The sequence below is a fragment of the Camellia sinensis genome, chromosome 11 (genome assembly GCF_055761805.1).
Source record: "Camellia sinensis isolate YWXY chromosome 11, ASM5576180v1, whole genome shotgun sequence".
Lineage (NCBI taxonomy): Eukaryota > Viridiplantae > Streptophyta > Magnoliopsida > Ericales > Theaceae > Camellia > Camellia sinensis.
In genome coordinates this window covers 6,776,465-6,798,459 of record NC_138971.1, presented here as the reverse complement: position 1 = coordinate 6,798,459, position 21,995 = coordinate 6,776,465, and the positions used below count along the sequence as shown (strand labels likewise).

The window sequence follows — 21,995 nt, the reverse complement described above, 5'->3', positions numbered from 1 at the left end:
GCCTTTAGAAGCTTCTCGAGCATAGGCACACTTCGAGAAGCCGGGCCGAGGGTGCACACGATCTTTGTCTTGGCCATCATTTGGGAGTTCCTTCAATATTCCCTCAATTTATATGTTGGCCATTTCACTTACTAAATCCTCTCTCTCTCTCACTGACTATACCTTGTTGCAGAAATACAATACAACTGCAAATGAATGCAACCCAAAAATGGAAATCAAGAAAGAGATGGAGAGAGAAAATCACCCACGCCACGAATTAGCAATTTTTGAATGAAGGGTACAAACAGTGTGTCTTTTGTTTTGTTTTCTTTTGTTTTGTTTTGTGCTTCGTTGGTTAGCCCACAAATTGAACATTTGCATTGTTGGGATTTGGGAACCAAGGGAAAAAATTTATTGACTAAGATTGTCTTTGATTTTGAGAATCGATTTGAAGAAGAATAAAGTGAAAATATGAGGGTAATATGAATTTAATATAAATTATTTTTTTTCACGATCTAAAATAGTGTAAATTAAATTATTGTGTACAACATTGTACTTGACTTCTTCAGTGGTATTTGGATCATGGATCATCAATTTGAGTAAGAATTTAAAAAGAAAAAACTAAAAATTAAGTGAAATATGAATAAAATAAAATTACATTTTACACACATTTTTTTTTTTCAAATCTCAATTCAAATTCATGATCTATTTATGCATTTTTCAGAAGAAAATGGGCTAAAAAAACCTTCAAAAAATTAAAAGAGAAAATAGATTGCCCCCATTCCTTTGTTAATCTGTATCAACAGTTAGCACCAAAGAAAGGAGGAAGCACTGAATATCATTGTGTATAAATGAATATGCACACAATTGTATTGTGTTTGTATAGGATAAAAAAATAAAAAATAAATAAAAATAGAGAGAGAAGAAAGAAATAATAATAGATTCAGCAGAGTAGCAAAGATCAGAAAATAAGACAAGATGAATGAAATGAAAGCGGAAATGTGTCACGATCCAAACCCATCCTTATAGGTTTAGTGTTGTAACCGGTTGGTAATCTGTAGATTACCTACGGCCTCAAGACAAAATTTCAAAATATTTAATTTTATCGGGGCTTGAAGCGGAAGCAAAACAAAAATGATGATATCCATTGAGCTATGCGTACATGATTAACTGTAGTTATTAAAACATTCTTAACACACTTTCATATATACATGTACGAAGACATATTTTATATCCCACACACTACATGAAGAACTTTTAACAAAATACAAAGACTAACCCAAGCTTAAAAAAATAAAATAAAGCCTCTACATAGAGGCACTTCTTAGATGGCTTGACAAAAAGGCTGACTCCGGGGCAAACTCTAATGTTGATTCTCCAATTGCTCACCTACACATATATATAAGGAGTAAGCTAACGCCTAGTGAATAACACCAAAGTAAAGAGGTTATACGAATGAGATTCTTAATTAAGTAATTCATATTTATACTTAATACATGTAAATCCAACTCATAACGATTTCAAGTCCTATCCATCATGCTCAGGGCGTATCAGAGGGGCAAAACGACCTCAGGTCCAAAGTACTCATTCACACAGAATGACCTCGAGTCCAAAATACTCATTCATACAGAACGACCTCGGGTCCAAAATACTCATTCATACGGAACTACCTCGAGTCCAAAATACTTGTCCAATAATATTACGGAACGGCCTTAGGCCCAATCATGACATTGAACGGCCTCAAGCCCAATCACATTACAGAACGACCTCAGGTCCATCATTTCCATATTCATATCTATGCGCATATTCATATTCATGATCATGATCACATTCGTATTCAACGGCCTTAGGCCTATTTCGTGTCCTTGACACACATATCAAACGGCCTTGGGCGTATTTCATATCCTTGCAAAATGACCTTTGGTCCATGTAATCAAATATACAAAATGGCCTTTAGGCCTATTTCATGTTCATTGAGAACAACCTTTGGTCCATTCAGATGACTTCATACTTATCAATTTCATTATAGTCTTGCACAATCAGACAAATAGAATGCTCGTTCATAATTCGAATTCACGAGTCCAGAACACTTATACATGAGTAGTATTTAAAAATAGCGTATATGGACATATCTTTAGTAAAGCATTACTCACAGTGTTCAGATGCTTGGTTCACCCTTGTAGTTGACCCTACACAATTCATAACACACATAGAAATCAGATCACAATACAATTTATTCCGTTCTTAACTTGTTTAATTCTCGTATGCTTCTTTCTTACTCTTTTAATTCATTTATAATGCCCAATGTATGCCTAAGAGCGCTTAAAAATAAAAGAGAACGGAAATCGGAACATGAAACGACTTTTCAAAATTTTCTGAAATAGGGCTCTTCGCTCGAGCGCAACATTGGCCGCTCAAGCAGACCTCTTGGTCTGCAAAAATACTGGTTGCTTGCATTCTACGCTCAAGTAGAAACTTCTCCGCTCGAGCGATGAAGCCGATTTATGGGTTTTCTAGAATGTTATTTGTGCTTCAAAACATAACTTTAAATGATATAACTTACATGTTTTGTCCCATATATCAACCATGCAACTTCTAACATGATATAATAGGCCTGTTTGGTAGGGCTTATAAGCTGCTTATTTCTGTTTTTAGCTTAATTTAAGCTAAAATATTGTGTTTGGTGCAGCTTAAATTAACCAGCTTATAGCTTAAATTAAGCTATTTCTCAACTTATCTTAAAAGTTGGTCACGGGGTGCTTAAATTTTCGACTTAAGCGCGCAGTTGGTGTGGGGGGCTAAAATTACTTAAATACCCTCGTCAATACCCAAATATTATATTAATTAATATTAATTAAAAAATAAAAAATTGTATATTTATGAAGAAAAAGAAAAAAATCAATATTAATTAAAAAATAAATATTAATTGGCAATAATTATTAATAAATTCATATTGTATATTTTTATATTAATTAAAAAATAAAAAATTGTATATTTCTGAAGAAAAAGAAAAAAATCAATATTAATTAAAAAATAATATTAATTGGTATTACTTCTTAATAAATTCATATTGTATATTTTTATATTAATTAATTTTTTTTTTGTATATTTCTGAAGAAAAAAAATCAATATTAATTAAAAAATCAATATTAATTGGTATTAATTATTAATAAATTAATATTGTATACTTTTGTAATGAATTAATTATTAATTGATACTAATTAATAACAATTGTTGATTATTAATATTAATTGATACTAATAAAAATTAATTATTAATATTAATTTATACTAATTAATAATTTTAGTATTAATTGAGAATAATTAAACCATTAATTGATACTAATTAATAATTTTAGTATTAATTGATACTAATTAAGCAATTAATTGATACTAATTAATAATTTTAGTATTAATTGATACTAATTAAGCAATTAATTGATACTAATTAATTTATAATGGAAAAAAATTGTAACAATAATACTTCCATTACATTTTTATCAAATGTATCAATTTTTATATTAATTGATACTAATTATATTAACTTTATTAATGAAATAAATTTTTTAAAATTAAATATAGCAATCTCGGTTTTTCTCGTCATGTATTGTATTTCGGACTCGGGTCTAGTGGTTGTTGTTGTTGTCTTATTCTTGTTTCCATCCTTTAATTCCTTGTATTTGAGTTTTGGGATGTGTTGGGTAAGTTTGGAACAGGTTAGTTTGGTGTTGGAACAAATGGTTGCTGTCTAGATTTTGACTTCTTCGCTCGAGCGAGGCTTTTGTCGCTCGAGCGAGCCCTGGGTTTTTGCTTCTTCGCTCGAGCGAGCTTTCTTTGATGTGTCTCTTGGCTCGAGCAAGCACTCTTGCGCTCGAGCGTGCGTCTGCGTTTAGTTTGGACCTAAAGGTTGGTATTCTTCGCTCGAGCGAGCGAGCGAGCTCTATGTTTTGAGTTTCTTCGCTTGAGCGAGAACTTTTGCGCTCGAGCGTACTTCTGGGTTGCAGACCTGAAACTTCGCATTGTTCACTCAAGCGACACTTCTTGCGCTCGAGCGAGGTTCTTTTGTGTCTGGTCACTCGAGCGACCACTCCTTCGCTCGAGCGAGGTTCGAATATATCAGATCGCAGCAGCGGTTCTCTTTTTCACTCTTTGATCTCTTTTTATCTCCAAACCCTAGATCCGACACACACACTCTCTCCACACACTCCTTCTCTCTACAAATACTCCATGTTCTAGGAGTTTTCTATCCTAATCCCTTTGTAAGAAAGTTAGAGCTTGGCTTGGGCTTCCTATTGATCCGAAAATTTGTGGATTTGGAGCATCTTGGGTTTCACTTTTTTTCTCCTTTGGGCTCTTAACTTTGAGGTAGGGATAATCTACTCTTTTTTATGAGTTTTAACATAAATGTTGGGCATTTGTATAAATGTAGGGATTTTGGAAAGTTCGGGTTTGATTTGAAATTATAAAAGAGGGGTTCCTTGGTTTTGGGCTCCATTATGCATATGAGGTTTTGAAATGGGGTTATGGGTGTTCAATTGATGAAATTGAGCCTTAAGGTTGTTATTTGAGAAAAGGGGAAAAATGCCCTATTTGGGATTAAATGAGTTATTTGCCAACATAATGAAATTAACTATGGGAATATATAATTGGATTGGAAACGATGGGATTGGGGGAAAATGTAATGGATTGGTATAGTTGGATTGAAAATCGCTTACCTAGGGAAAATGTATTAATTTATCTGTTTGATAAATTTAATTATCTGTTTAGAAATAACTGTTTTGGGCTATCGGTGGAGGATAGCCATGATTGTTATAGAATTGCATGATGATTAGGTAAATTGAAATTAATCAATTGGAATATGTCATTGAATGTGACAGTTAGAATAACACATTGAATATGTGCATTAATTGATCATTGTATATGATGAAGTGTTTAAATACATTGCATATGTATCTTTGTTTAGGATGAGATATGGGATGTACTCTATGGTTTGAGAGGAGATAGGGGATGTACTCCATAGTTTGGGAGGAGATAGGGGATGGACTCTATTGATAATTAAGTTGGCCGAAGTGTCCAGGGTGAAAGTCCCAAAACCTTTTATACATTTGAATGATGTTGATGATTGAAGTGTGGATAACATGAGTTGCAGTCTCATTTTGAATTGTTGATGAACTGAAATATTGATTATATAAGTTGTAGTCTCATTTTGATTTGTTTGGATGAATGATGATACATGTCTACGAATCGATTTAGATAATAAATGGAAGTGAATTGAGATACGGTTGAAAATGCTGGTTAATTTTGAAAAAAGGATATGTTGTTTACAAGTGTTGATCATTTATTGAATACTAATGTTTTAGTTATTTTTCATATTTGGTTTAGCATATCTCTACTGGGCTTTGGCTCACCCTATATGGGACATCATTTTCAGGTACAGGGGTCATGCCACCTCTAAGGACCTAGCTTGGGTGGTTTAGAGGCAACAGGCTTCTTTTGTTGATTTTTCTTTTATGATATATGTTTTTATTTCCAAGCCGAGGGCTTTAATTGTAAAGGGCTTCTGACCCTCTTTTGTTGTAACTAAGTGTTGACTTGGAAAGTTGTAAGCCCGTAGGGCATTTACTTTTGTTGTCAATATGTAATACTTTTGTAAAGAATACTCTGATGAATGGATGTATATTTTATTCTCCTATGTCTATGGATGTTATGAATGATTGATTTACGCATTTATTTTTGAGGGCGTTACATTAAAACTGAAAAAAATGACAAAATAATCATTTTTATATCATATAAAGGCAGAAAGTATAATTATACAGCAAAAAACTATTTTACAGCTTATTAACTAAACACTACTCTGCTGTTTAAATCCATAATCCCACAGCCGCACCAAACAGATTAACAACTTATGTTCACAGCTATAAGCCATAATCTGTTAAGCTATAATCTATAATCACTTTTCCACAGCTCTACCAAACGGGGCCAATGCCAATTCTACAAGATTTGAAGCTCAAATCTCCAAGGATTCATCATACAAGCCAAATTATTTCAAATTCATTCCATAACTTCATAACTCGTGCACATAAATTCTACATTTCATGGATTGTGCATCCATGTGAAATGTAGACTTTAATTTTATCTCAAATGGTAGAAATGACACTCAAATTCATGAGATTCAACAAAATTATGTATGCATGTGTGATTTGGTGCCAAATTCTTCATGTTTCAAAAATCATCTTTCTTTATTCTATGAAACATAACTTGAAGCTATAAAGCCCCTTCCAAAAATATTTGCATGTATGAAATTTAATTTAAAATCAAACTAATTTTTGATTCTCAAATATAAATCATAATTTATTTCCATAGTTGTCCAAATTTAAATTGAATTCATGTTCTTCATATCAAGCCCAATTCCAAACTCACAAATTCTAAAACACGAATTAAACTTTCAAAATATAACCTCAAAACTTGGGTTCATACATGGCTTGTCTAAAAATACACAAACTCTTAATTAATCAAGAAAATATGATTAATTTTAGATTATTTACATCAAAACTCCTTTAATTTAAAAACTAAACTCATTTGTTCATAAACTCATAATTTTCCAAAGCTTAGTTCTTATTTCATCAAAATATGAAATTAATTCTAAGAAAGCTATGATGCATGTACAATTAGACTATTAAGACTTGTAGGATTTGTCCATGCATGTAGAAATTAGATTTAATTCATGCATGATATTCCAAAATCAAACCCAAAATGATCATTTTCTAAATTAATTTTCATAAATTGAACCTAACTCCATTGCATGGATCAAATTTTCAATACATCATTGTTGCATGTAATTTATATAACACAATTCAATAATAATTCTCAAAATTAAACTCAAACTTAACAAATTTAAAGAATTAAAACTCATATTCTTCAACCTAACTAGATTTTATATGCAAAACTCAATTTCTATCCATTTATATAATTGATCTACAAATCTTCATTTTTAATCCTCTCAAAATCCATCTTGAATCAATTTATGTCTAGATTATTTAAACAACAGTAGAAAGATGATGGAATTTCTTACCTTAAGATGATTTTTTCACAATTTTTAACTTGAATTTTGGTATCCCAAAAAACCCTCTTCTCCTTTGTTCTTCCTTCAATTCTTAAGCCTTAAGTTCCTTCTCTCTCTCTCGGCCTTTCTCTTCTTACGGCTCAATCTCTCTCTCTCTGGTTGTTAAAGAATGAATTGAATAGGCGCTATCTAATACAATGTGTATATATATATATATATATATATTTTTTTTTTTGAATAAGGAAATGCCAAACGACTTACAACAAATCCAAAAAAAGGAAAGATCTAAGCTCTAGAGGGGGATTAACAACCCAGTCAAGCGGTAGCTTGCCTTTCAAATGAAAAGAGGCTACCCAATGGGCCATGCGGTTTGTGTTTCTAGGCGACCAGCTGAAAGAGATATCCCTTCGAGACTGCGCAAGTCGAATGTCTTGGATAATGGCCTGGCAATCCCAGGGAGGCACCAATTCAGAAACACTTAAGCTGATGACTAATTTGTTATCTCCTTCTACATGGACTTGCTTGAGGTTGAGGGTGTGAGAAAAGGCGCATGCCATTCGAACCACTCGAGCTTCTCCTTGCATGGTTGACGAAACATGAACGATAGAGGTTCTGCCATCTATCAACTTTCCTTCCCAATTTCGGAGAACAACAGCCAAGGATGCCCTCGACCCATCGTGGGAAAAACTGGCATCGCAGTTAAATTTAAATTGGCCTGAACTTGGAGGAATCCATCTACAGAGAGGAGGCTCTGCCACTCCTTCACTTTGCTGACGGGTATCATTTTGGATTAGAACAAATAATTCTCTCCAAGCAAACATAACTTGTCGCAGAGTTGCTAAGGGGTCTAGAGGATTATGGTTAAACACCCAGTCATTGCGAGATTTCCAAATATACCAACCCACCATCGCCACTCTCCCAATAATCTTTAACTGTTCTGCTTTATTGGAGCACATATCCATGAGAGAATTGGTCCATTCAGCCACAGAGTTGCACTCAGTCAAATCAACCCGTATGCCTAGCTCACTGCCAAACCAAACCGATCGACTCCAAGGGCAATAGAAAAAGAGATGCTCAATAGTTTCAACTGGGCAGTCACAAGCTGGACATTGACTAGAAGGAGCACATCTTCGGCGGAACAGATTTTCCTTAGAAGCCAACTTGTTTTTGCACACCCTCCACCAAAAATGACGAATTTTGGGATGGACTTTAAGGGACCAGATTAACTTCCACATGCTCGCCAAGGGGGAGAAGGATGAGGAGGCCACGGACGAAGGATCATGCTGCAAGGTGTCTTTAACGGCAACGTGGTATCCGCGACGAACCTCATAGTCACTCTTCGGGGTAAAATGCCAAACAAGCTCATCTGCTTTATCTTCGCAAGAGATGGGAATAGACCGAATACTATCCACAACTTCTGCACCTACCACACTCCTCAATTTGTTGATATCCCATTCTTTGCTGTTAGGAACTATAACATCTGTAACACATGAAATTGGGCAATCTGGAGGATGAGAGTGCTTGATTGTGAAATCTGGAGTATTGAGAAACCACTTATCCTCCCAGAACTGAATTGATTCCCTATTGCCTACCTGCCACTGAACACATTTTTTAAGCAAATTTCTGCCTTGGAGTATGCTAGCCCAGGCCCAAGACGCTGTCCTCCCCTTTTGCGCCTGCATAAACTCTGCATGAGGAAAATAAATACATTTCAACATTCTTGAATAGTAGGAGTTGGGGAACTTTAGTATCCTCCAAGCTTGACGGGCTAGGATAGCAAGATTAAAGGCTTTGAAGTCACGAAAGCCCATACCACCCTGTGATTTTGCAACTGAGAGACTGCTCCATTTTAGCTAGTGAATACCTCTGCTATCTGGATTCCCTCCCTACCAAAAGTTGCTCATGAAGGCGTTAAGTTGATTGTAGAATTTTTTGGGAAAGGCAAAGCAGGCCATAGCATAGGCGAGAATTGCTTGCACCACCGATTTAAGGAGGATTTCACGACCCACTGGTGATAAGAGGTGTTGTTTCCAACCCTGCATCTTTTGAACCGCCCGTTCAATCAAATACCCATATGTTTCCGTTTTCGATCGGCCCCCAAAAAAAAAGAAGACCTAGATACTTGGAGTCAGGCGTCATGGAAGAAATGCCTATAAGCGAACCGATCTCATGTTGGATTGGAATGGGAGTGTTGGATGAGAAATGCATGCTAGACTTCTCCTAGTTTATCAATTGGCCAGAGACAAGGCAAAACTCCTCCAAACATCCCTTCAGATGTTGACATTGAGCTATAGTTGCAGTAGAAAACAGGAGAACATCATCAGCAAAGAGTAAGTGGGATAAGATAGGGCACCCTCTTTTCAACCTGATGCCTTATAATCTATTAGCAAAAATACTTGCTGAAATTTGTTTGGAAAGGACATCCGCAACCAAGGTAAAAAGGTAGGGTGAGAGTGGATCTCCCTGACGAAGGCCTCTTTGGGGAATAAAGGCTGCTCTTTTTTCTCTGTTAGCAAAGATCGAGAAAGACACAGTACTCACCACTTCCATAATCCACTGAATCCAAATCGAGCTAAACCCCATTTTAATAAGAAGAGCCTCTAAAAAGTCCTATTGGATGCGATCATAAGCTATATTGAAATCGAGCTTGATTGCCATCTCATGATCGGTGCCCCTCTTTTTCAGCTTTAGATGGTGGAAGGCTTCATGAGCTACTAAAATGTTGTCTTGGATCAGACGCCCTGGTACAAACGCAGATTGTTGCGGGGAGATCACTTGTTTCAAGATTGGTTTCAAACGATTGGCCAAAATTTTGGAAATGATTTTGAGGGTGAAGTTATGTAAACGTGCCCGAACGTCCCAGCTTCACGCGCGAATGGCGGGAAATCGTTTTGTTCATTAACTACTACAGTTCAGACTCAATGTCACGGTTCTGAATCTAATCTCACAAAGTGCAATGCAAGACCGATAAATCACCAAAGAGTCCAAATCTGGCAAATCGTTTTGGAAAACTAATTTTAATAAAGAAGTGCCAAACATGGATTGCTTTGCCAGATATAGAGTCGCCACCTAAATGTTTTTGTTTTTGGAAAATTTAGGAAACCCTGACTCGTGCCTAAGGCCACGTGTCCGTCATCACCAAAGTTGCCTCGGCTTGGGAACTTGGATACGAGAGGGGAAGATCATGCAATGAGCACCCCCGCTCGCTCGATCAAAGATCGGCCTTTACTAACATGATATGTTGTTTTTGAAAACACATGTGCTCTTATTCCGGTTATTAATCTAACTTACTACGTGATGCGCACAGCATACAAGTATAGACTAGATCGCCTAAGTTGGAACAAAACATCTCATGTTTGTTTGTTTGAAAATGGTTTGAAGGTGCTACTTGCAAGTAGGCTAAGGCGTGGATTTGCCACCCTCAAGTGGGCTTAGAAAACATGATTTTGCCACCTCAAGTGGGCTTAAAACTCGCATTTTGATGAATTGTTCCAATTCAAGCAATCCAACCTTCATCCACAGGCATTCAGGCAGTTATATCATATAAGCAGTTAGCCTCATGGAAAGCATGCTTTTATGGCAATCAATAACACACATGCAGTATGTTAAAGCGTAAACACTCATAGTGTACTCTGAGCCAAAGCAACAACTAGTTAGAAATCATACATGATCCTAGCTATGTTAAGATGCCTAATGCAACACATGCAAAAATGCAACTAAAATAGGCTCGGCTTTTCTAAGATGGCATATGAGATGCAACTTGATAACATGCTGTTGAACACGTATTCAAGTAAATGTATTGAAATACAATGCGGTTTGTATGATGCGCCGAGCCCGGTGCATGTAAGAAAAATGAATGAATGCAAACATGCAAACATAGGAATGCTAATTGAAGCATGACCTAGAACTAACCATCGTAAGCGGTTAAGTAAAAGGGAGAAAGACGTGGGGTTGGAAGACATTCACATACTCACGCACACTTATTACAAAATTCGCCCTCTCGACGGAGGGTCCGAATGAATAATACAAGCTAGCTACGCTAAGCTATTCTAACTAATCTAATAATCTAATTAGACTAATTATTACATAATCAAATTGAATATTAGCTAAGCTAAGCTAATTAAGAATTTACAACGATGAATTAAATTAGCTAACACATTAACTAATTAATTACAAATTAACTAACTATACAAAGCAGTTAAAACGGCCTCGAGAAGAAGGGCATATACATGCTCAATCGACTTTGCTCGGAAATCCGTTGCCATGCCTCATGTTGTCTCTGTTTGCACTATTCTGCACCTCTGAAAATTATGCCAACTTCTGTGATGCTTCTGAACCACCTCATGGACACTCTGAAAGGTCATTGGCCAAGAGGGGTGGCCATCGGCCAGTGAATAATGGTCATCGACCAATTTTGAGGCTATCGGCCAAATATTGTTAGCCGATCGGCCATCTCTTCCTGCAAACTCTCCTTTTTGCTGCAACAGAGCACAAACAGAGGCATGACAATGTATTTGCAAGAAAATGTGTGTGCAACCGCACTCCTTATCATGTTTGAAGCTCAAAAAAGTGTAATGCTCGACTCTCGAGCCATCAATCACGCATTTCGATGCATGATGGCCAAAGAGGCCGAGTTGCACAAATCAATATGGATGAAATGCACAAAAAACACGTAAATGCCTTAACCTCTATCATGCATGATTAAGAGAGTCGGCGATCGAAAATTGAGGCACGTTTCATCACTTCAAGTATGAAACGTCCCTCGTTCCTCGTGTTTGGCTTAACACCCAAACCAAACACAATGCAATGCATGCACAACTTAACAAAGCTAATGACATGCAAACTCAATGCAATGCAACCTAAGCATACAAGCAAAGCTAATGCCACATGAGTATGCAAACAATCATGCAATGCATGCAAGCAAACAACATGGCATGCAACAAACATGCAACAATGTCATGCAATGCAACAAGCATGCAACAACATGCAATGTAACAAGTATGCAACAACATACAATGCAACAGGTATGCAATAAGCATGCAACAACATGCAAAAATGGATTTAAACTAAAATGGACGGACCTCAATCATGCCCAAATCAGTGGCCAAAATGATGAAACAATGGCATGAAAAGTAAGAAAATGCATACACATGTATTGTCTCATCACATAGGCATAAGAGCACAACCCTCAAACATGATAAAGAAGTGACAAGTGTGAGAGTATGGCAATGAAGTAAGCTCTGAAAGCATGTGAGGAATGATGCCAAATCATGTACATAATACAAGCATAGCATGCTAGGAGGTTCAAAGCTTAAGGCTAGCCAAGGAACTTGTACCAAGGCCATATGAATCAAATCCCAAAGGGCCAAGGACAACCAAAAAAGTCCTAGAACATGTTAAAATGAGTCTAAAACATGCATGGAAGGAAGCCAAAATATGCTAGCATGAATGGCATAAGGCATGATGGATGCAAGGCAAATAAGGTAGATTACACTACACCTATCAAGACCAAACATGAGATGGCTCCGCCAACAAAAATCAGAGTTATATCATGGCAAAATAACCCCAAATACACATTGAAATGATAGCTCACAAGCTTAGGCATGAAGGCATACGCAAAGGCTCATGTTCAAGGCATAAATGACCAACCCTTCAATGCATTGAAAAAGTGAAAGATGTGAGTGCATGGCAATGAAACATGCTCTGAAATCACATAACAAATGATGCCAAATCATTCAAATAGGTCAAGCAATGCATGCTAGCAGATTTGATGCACAAAGCTAACAAGCTAGAATGAACCATAACTATACAAATCATGGCATGCATGACCAAAACAACAAAAATCAGAGCTTAAGCATGCTAAAACATGATCAAAAGCTTCTTAGAGTTAAGCCAAAATCATGCTAGAATGACATGTTAAAGCATGATACACATTAGGCTAATTCATGGAATTGCACTGCAAGTGCATGGAGCATGCAAGGGCCAACCAAACCAAACCTTAACAGAGGTATGACATGGCAAAATATCACCAAAAACATGCTAAAATAGAATCAAATCACGCTAGAAAGGCATGCTACTTCATGAAGCATACAAGACTAGTTTGTGAGAAATACACTACAACTGTATAAACAATCAAAATCAGAGTTATAACATGTCAAAATACCACAAAAAACATGCTTGAACTAAGCTAATTCAAACCACAAAAGTATGCTACTTTGTAAGGCTAACAAGGCTAACAAAGAGGATTTACACTACAAGTGCAATAAGCATGCAAGAGGTGACCAAGACAGCCAAAAACAGAGTTGTGGAAGGTCTGATAAGTCAGAAAAATGAGCCTAAACAAAGCCATAAAGAAGTAAAAACACATGCTCATTTGGTTGGCCATCAACACTAGCAAGTAAGACAAGAGAAGAGGGGACCGCCCTCTCCTATTTGGGCCCTCAAAACAGGGTTTTTATTACTGAAAATCCTCTGGATTTTAGTGGTTAAAAGGCCACGAAAAGTTGTTTTGAAAGGCCTTAGAAGATGGCTCAAAAGCTATACAAGCTAAAGAACAAAAGGGAGAGACAACCCTCTAACACAAAATAGGCCTAAACCATCACTTTTAGGGCTAAAAAACAGATATTTTCTCAGTTCAAAACCAAGCCAAAAACAGTTTGCAAAGGTGGTAAAACAAACATGCGAAGCAAAGGTAAAAGGGGTGAGTGATTACCTTTGGAGTACAACAGCAAAAACAACCACTTTTCTTGAGCCAAAACCACCTTTTGGAGCTCAAACCAAGTTCCAAGGGACCTCAGCCCAATGGTGATCAAGTCTTCTTAAGGGTTGATACGTTGAAGATGGTTGTATGCAAGCTTTCTAGCACAAATGCTCAAGAGAGGATTGTAGAGAGAGAGGTTCTAGTGTGAGAAGCTCCCAAACCTTTTGCCAAAAATGTTCTCTAAATGTTCTAACCCTTGAATATGAGATATAAGGCTTCATTATATAGCAAAATATCAAGCTTGGTCGAAAATATCTGAGCTAGGACAGGTGGCACAAGCTGGAAACAGCTGGAAGAGAATATCTGCCAATTCTGGGCTTTTTGGACATTTTTGGATGATCGGCCAACATTTGTGGCCGATAAGGTTCACTTTTGGCCGACCTATAGCTGCTGAGCTCCAATTGTGGCCGATGAAGTCCCATAGAGGCCGATGGAAAAAATCAGTCTTGGTCCCTGACTTGAAGCAAGCCTAATTCCTTTATCTGGACTCCTTTTCAGGTCATTCTTGAGCCTAAACTGTAGCCCCAGAAGTCTTCTTTCCAAATTTGGAAGCCTCACCTCAAAATTATAAGTGTGCTAAGAGATAGCTCTCTTTTAGTGAAGACTGCTCAGTTTCGGTCCAGCCGGAATGATGCCCAACTTCAGCCAATCATATCTCCCCCATCTAGACTCGACTTTAGGAGATTCTTAAGTGAAAAATGAAGCCCCGAAAGTCTTGTTTCCAACGGTGGTGGCCTCATAGCTGAAATCCAAGTATACAAAAGGATAGGCCTGATTTAGCGAGGGCAGCTCGACTCTCTCTTAGCGATTCATGCCCATCTTCTTCTCCAACTTGGTTTCTTTCCTCTTCTCCTCTTTTCTTCAACTTCAAACCCCTAAACAAGGTGTTTTGAAAGATTTTTCAAAGATTTCATCTCTCTTTCATTCATTTCCACTTTGTCCTTGCTCGGTTTACCGAAAAGCGCAACATTTGACGAAATGCGAGCCTCGGAACATCGTATGAACTTTATTTCAAAAATATTTTGAAAGAGAGGGTTTTAAGGTCTAAAAACCATCCAAAATAGCTTTGGCCCAAAATGAGGTATAATGTTGGGATTTGACTCTCCTCTTGCCGAAGAAATCGAACTTTTGCTCTGCACATCTTTCACCACCAAGTAAACCATCAGTAGCGCCCAAGTCTTAAGGGCGGTAAAAAATAGGGTGTCTACAAGTTACACAAGCTAATGGGCCGAAATTGGGTAAGCTTTTCTGGATTGGGCACTTTGGGAATGAGGACCAAATTAGTGTAGTTCAATTCCCTAAATATATGACCATTGGCAAAAAAACTATGAATCGCTGAGCAAACATCATCGCCTACTACCTCCCAATGAATTTGGAAAAAAATACCAGAGTAACCGTCAGGGCCAGGTTCTTTCAAAGGTCCCAATTGAAAGGCAGCAGCTTTGATTTCTACATGGGAAACCGGGCGAGTCAGTGAATCATTCATCTCCATGGAAATAACCCTCTGAATGGACGATAGAGCTGAGATGAAAGATCGAGAAGGCAGACTTGTAAAAAGATGAGAAAAATAATCATGGAGGTGCGAATTGATCTCGTTGTCAGTTGATAGCTACCTACCCTCCTCGTTTTGCAATTTAACTAGCTTGTTTCGTTGACGTCGCTGGATTAAAGAGGCATGAAAAAAGGTAGAATTCTGGTCGCCTGACTGTAACCAATGAACCCGAGATCATTGGTGGAGAAACATCTCCTCACGGATGATCACCCTTGAAATTTCATCTTTAGTTTCTCTTTGGGCAGCAACATTTTCTTCGGACCAGTCAAGAGCTTGAAGATGAGACAACTTGGTCTTGAGCTCGGATAATTTGATACGATTATCACCAAATTCTATTTGGCTCCAGGATTTCAAAACCCATTTGCACCCTCTCAATTTTTGACAGAGCTTGAACATAGGAGAACCCACACATGCCTCAGCCCATTTCGGTCTTATAATCTCACGACAATTCGGAGAAGTAGTCCACATTGATTCAAATTTAAATTGACGGGGCATAGATTTCGGAGGCAAACAAGTATTAAGGATAAGTGGACAGTGATCTGACCCAAGGATAAGTTCATGGATAAGCTGTGAATACGGAAATAGTGCCCGCCATTCCACCGTTGCCATTGCAGGATCAATTCTTTCCCTGACATTATGCTGTCCCGACTGGTTGTTTGTCCATGTAAAACCGTGTCCCTTGAACTCCAAATCCATCAAAGCACAATCCTGAAGCAATTGCTGGAAGCCTAGAATTCTTCGAACCTTTGGACCCGCTCCTCCAGTTTTCTCCCAAGAAGCTCCGATCTCATTAAAATCACCCATGCACAGCCAGGGATATTGATTTTCAGAAGCAAGAGTTCTAATAGAGTCCCAGAATAAGGCACGGATGTGCTCCCTGGGCGGTGCGTGAATGAATGTGGCAAGCCAAGAGATACCGTGATGTGATAACACACACCGCAACAGGTTCGGATTCCGGGAGCGAATGTCAATATCTACCTCAGTTGTCCACCACAAAGCTAGTCCCCCCGCAAGCCCAATTGGGTCGACATAGGCACTATTGGCGAAATGCATACTACGGCGAAGTCGCGCTAGGATAGAGTGTTTATTCTTTGTCTCCATTAAGAAAACCACGCTGGGACAATGGGTTTTTGCACAACCCTCGAAGGATCTAGATTGTCAGGGGTCGCCCTAGCCCTTGACAATTCTAGCTGATTATAAACATGAGGGTTGTGGCTGTATGGGACCAGCCACCAATCCGTTTTGAGCAAACTTTGTATTTGAGGCATTAAGGGGTGTGTATGGGCTTGGCGAATCCAAACCAATAGTAACAGAATCAGAGGTAGGGAACGGCTGTGCTAGACCATTCAGAGATTGCCAAAGGCGTTGAGCACTTTCAACATGATAGACTTTCACTTCCACTAAGTCCAGACAGGGCTTCAGGTGGTCACTCCTTGAAGGTTGAGAAGCCTGGCGTGCCTTATGGGAACGGTTATAGGAACGAGTCCTTAGTTTAGTATTGGAATGAGGGGGTGAAAGGGAAGTCACCTGGGGAGAGGTGAGGGTGGGCTTGAGGGACTTTAGGGAAGGCAGAATGGATGGGGTAAAGTCAGTAGCTTTCCTTTTGAGAGAGAGATTATGGAATGCGTTGGGTAGGAGTAAATCTGGTATGTTGGGATCCAAGGCTAAATTAAAATGAGAGGATGTTGGGCTAGAGAGTGGACTAATGTTATCAGTCGAAGATGGGCATTTGGACGCAAGGGATGATGGGCTGTTGGGGGAACCTGGACTGTCGGCCGGTTCTGTAACAAAATAGGCTGGCCCAGAGTGAGTGAGAGTGTTTAAAGGAGAGAGAGAGAGAGAGAGGAAGGCCCAACAATATGTAAGTTAGTAGGAGGCCCACTTCCCAGAGGGACTACAAAAGGGCTGATAGACAGGCTCAAATTGTTCCCAACCGAAAATTTCCCTGGCTGGGTGGTGGCCCTTAACTGACATTGGGGAGTGATATTGTTAGGAGAGACTCCCAGGGTGCCACTTGGCAGCTTGGATAAGTGGACTAGTGGATTTGGCTCGACAGCAGCAGAGCAGGGAGGTGGCCCTTGCACCACTCCCTCTGATGTACCCGCTTGTCCTGTAGGGGAAGGTTCACGCACATCAGAAGCACGCGCCGCTTGAGGCTCTGATTCCTTCGTCAATCCATGATGTTTCCGTCCAAGAAGGGGTCGAATTCTGGCCTCCATCTCATCTATTTGCTGTTGGATGAACTCCACCGGTAAATTGAGCTTCGGAGCGACCCCAGTTCTCAAATGAGGACCATACCCAGAGTTACCTCTAGCTTCCCTCCCAATAAATTTGCAAGAATTTTTGTCGTGCCTAATTTCGCCGGAATCATAGCAATAATCCGATAACCTCTCAAATTTGAAATCAATTCATTTCTCAGTGGTGTTCGACGTGTGTGGGTCCTTCCTCTTCATTAGAAAACCTCTGGGAAGGGGTTTAGAGATATCCAATTCCACTCTGAGTCGCAGAAAACTCCGATGTAGCAGTAAACCATCATGAGGAGCTTCAACCCCAATCAGCTGTCCCAAATGCTCAGCTATGAGTTGGCCGTTTCGTCCGGTTAATCGATCCACCGGGAGACCATGGACTTGAACCCAGAAGGGACAGTAAGAGAAGTCCATCTCAGAAACAGAGCAACCCATCTTTAAAGGCTGTAAGACTAGAAGATTTTCCATAATAGACCATGGAGCATCCCGGAGAACCTTTTGTCTATCCTCCTGGGTTCCGAACCGAAACAAGAAAACATTATCAGGCCAAGGAGAGACAGCAACGTCCTCCCTGCTCTTCCACGCACTTTGAATAATTTTGGATACAACAGTTCGATTTAAGAGCTTTGATGCCAAGACCTTCCCTACCAAACACAAATGAGAGTTATCAGTGCTTTCATCGGAGCCCTCCTCCAAATCGATGGATACAAAACCTTCCATTGCGTCCCTAACCAAAAGCGATACAAGGACCAGCGGAACAAAACTGTGGAACCAACACCGAACGAGTGGCAAGCAGAAGACAAGATGAAGACAGAAGAAAAAGAAAGAGAAAACTGAGGTCCACCTGAAGAGCAGACCCAGATCAAAACTCTACGATGAATACACACACAACCTTCTCTTCACACCCACCAGATTTCTTGATACACCCCCTCTCGACTTTAACACAAGCTTAGCGTCCGTTTGGGAAGTGGGTTGGCTTTTTGGCTTTTTGGCTTTTTTGACTATTTTAGCCTGGGCTAAAAAGTTTGGTTTGGGGAAAGCTTTTTGACTTTTTTGACTTTTTTTATGAGAGAAGAATGTAATGATTATGGGTTGAATGTGATATTTTATTTTTTATGACTAAAATAGCATATTTTATCTTTTGTGACTAAAATAGCCAAAAATAAAAAATAAAAAAATAAAAAACGGTTTAACTCTTGCGAAACAGAAATATACACACGTGCAAAGCTCCAGCTCCTTTTGTTTCATGAATTGATCAATATGAAACACGTTGGCACACAGCTTCGCAATTAATCACGTGAGTAGGATTAATTTAACTCTCAATTACATAATTAGTTTAATTAAATCATAATTAATCATATTTAATCTTGATTGGTGAATTCCAATATAACTCAATTAGCCTAATTGACTTTAATTAAGGCCCAATCAATCATAACTAAATTTATCAATTTAAATCAAATTTTTAATCAATACTTCAAAAGGCTCCAAATATCAAATTAAACTTATCACCATCATCAATCTTGATTTCTCAAGCCATTAAGGTCTTCAATTTTAAATCAAACTCAAAATCTCCGTCAATAAATTACATATTCAATCGAACACCTCATAAATAAATTTACTTCATAATAATCTTAATTCTCAATCTTCATAACTTAATCAATTTCAATTCGGACTCAATTAATAAAATCTCAATTTTACTAAACTAAATCGAGTATTAATTAAACTCCCAAATGGGCCCGTATTTAAAATTAAACTAATTAATTTCACTTCCTTAAGCTGTTTGGACCTTAATTTCTAATTCCAAATAAATTGTTATTAAAATCAAATGTGAATCAGACTCTAAATTTCTCATAAATCCCAAATTACATTAGAGTAATCACCAATTAGGATCCAAATCTCCTTAATCAATTAAACATAAAATCTCATACATAATGAGGTTGGCTTAATCTAAGGTTTATGTTAATTATGCTCAATTAATTCATTACAAATCGTAATTTTGCCAAATTTCACCGTAGGCTCTAAAAATCATGCTAAACACAGATATGAAATAGGTTTTGGTTTCTAGCGCCTCTAAGGCTATCTAGCGCCTCTAATGCTATAAATTTTTAGTTTAAGGTTCTAATTGTGACAAATTTTTCTACACCCAACATATATAAATTCATAATCACATAAGGACTCACATAATTTTACATACAAATTCATATCAAATATAGAATCACATGCGTCACATAATCAGATTCATATAAATTACTAATATAGATATTATTACAAACCCACATTAAAATTTGGGTTTTTTCAATGCACAATCCACTCTTTTCTTTTGCTGTTGTTCATAAATTTCTTGAGTTACTTTTTTTCTTTTCTGATTAATATTTTTATCAAATTTTGTATATATGCATGTATTTGCATGTTATGTGTGTGCTTTCATACGGATTTGGGGGTTATTGAGCCAATGATAATTGGTCTGACAAAAGGATTTTTTCGATCAAAAATTGAAATAATCATAAATTGACTTGTTTGATAGTTAGATGTGTATACATTGGAGTCTTGAATGGAGATTAAGGTTGAAGCATTTAACATCGTGAATAAAACTCCCCTTAGTGTTGAGTGTGTGTATTATATTATTTTGGATAGGGTAAAATTGAAACAATTGTGTGTGGATTGAGAGACATAAAATATTTCAAATTCATTAAGTGTATGTCTTCAGAGATGATGTACATAAAGAACAAATGGTGTGTAGAAAAAAAATTACTCTAAAAACTAAAAGCTAATTTTTAGCTAACTTTCCAAATTACCACAGAGAATCCATTATCCACCACAAATCGCAATCACATTCACATTCAATTCAAGAACAGTGGTAGTATGCTTTTTTGTACGAGTATTCATTCACAACAATCACAGGACATGCCATACATTAATTACCGGAACGAAGAGCCAAGTTGGGCAACCAAACCACCCTCCTCAACTTAAGCCTCTCGTTTTAAAATTGTACCATACCACACCATACCATACCACACGGTTTTCTTGGGACACAAGGATATTATTTTACTTTTAATTTTTAAATTTTTTTTAAATATCTTATTTCTTTCAAATTTATTCAATAATCAATACACATGGCTGACCCTGAAAATAGAAATAAAAACACTTCCACCTATTAGTTTTCTGAAACTATCTTATAGTTGGATAGGAATTTTAGGAGAAAATTATATAAATGAAATATAAATTATTATTTTTTATATTTTTCTTTCATTATCTTTTTCTTTCACAAATCTATAATCTACTTAAGTATTACTATTTTTTTATTTATTTACCTCAATAAATTTTTTTGACATCACTTACAAATTCAATAAGCAAATTACACCAACCTCTCTTAAGATTTAAAACAAATGCAATCTATCATACAATTTTTTGACATAATTATTGTGGGGATATATTTTCTGAGTACCAACACGTGGCAAGGTGACGCCGACGTGTCAGCCGAGGTGCCACGTGTCCTGGTCGTGACGCCGAGGTGATCTCGGCAAGGCCGAGGTTATCCCCGAAGATATCTGAATCTGAGATAAGTGGATAAGGGACAAGAGTCCTAGAATGAAAAGAGAACTCAACCTGGATGATGGACAAGAGTCCTAGAATGAGAGAAGACTTCAGTTTGTATTAAGATAAGACTCTTAGAGAGTTTATCCTAATCTTACTGGGAGTCCAAGATTAGCAGTAATCCTGAGTCCATAGAAGTTAGGCTTCTATTGGGACTAGGTTTATGTTGGCTATAAAAGAGAGGCACCCCCATGGGTCTAAGGTATGCTTTTTAGGCTCAAGCTTGTGAGTTGAATAATTGATTATCTTTGAGAGATATGCTGACTTGATCGTCGGAGTGCCCCCGGGTGGACGAACCACCGCAGAATTATTATATTTCTGTCGCAGGTCAGTCAGGTGCCATCTATTCTGCCAGTGCTCTCCAGCTGAATTACTGAGTTGGCAGTGTGGTCGGAAAATTTCCCACACAATTTGGCGCCGTCTGTGGGAAAGAAAGAAGAATAGATGGCCAATGACAGACAGAAGGATCAGACCGGAGACAACGCTCCTGCTGGGAATGGGAGATCTATCAACCTCGACGTTGAAGGGGACAATAGCAATACAGAAACTCGTGACCAGAGTCACGGAGTGAAAGGCGCCGGCCAGGAAGGTGACGCACCAAAGACAACAGATCGAAGCGGATACTACAACGAAGATGACCTCCAGGTATGGAAGGATAGATACCTGCGGAGGAACGAAGACCCTTCCAGAAGGGATGCAAAGACAGGGGGCATGAGCGCTCCCAAGGAGATAACATTCAAGTATAGAAGAACTCATCCTGAGTGAGTAGATCCCGGATTCCAGATCCTGGATTCCGGATCCG

At 37.9% G+C, this 21,995-nt stretch overlaps 1 protein-coding gene across 1 annotated transcript; it reads right to left on the bottom strand.

Moving 5' to 3' along the window:
- Positions 1–17,761: 17,761 nt before the first annotated feature.
- LOC114275111 (uncharacterized) lies at positions 17,762–18,319 on the bottom strand. The gene has a single exon (XM_028217112.2). It carries the CDS (start codon positions 18,317–18,319, stop codon positions 17,762–17,764), a length of 558 nt encoding a protein of 185 aa, XP_028072913.2.
- Positions 18,320–21,995: the final 3,676 nt, after the last annotated feature.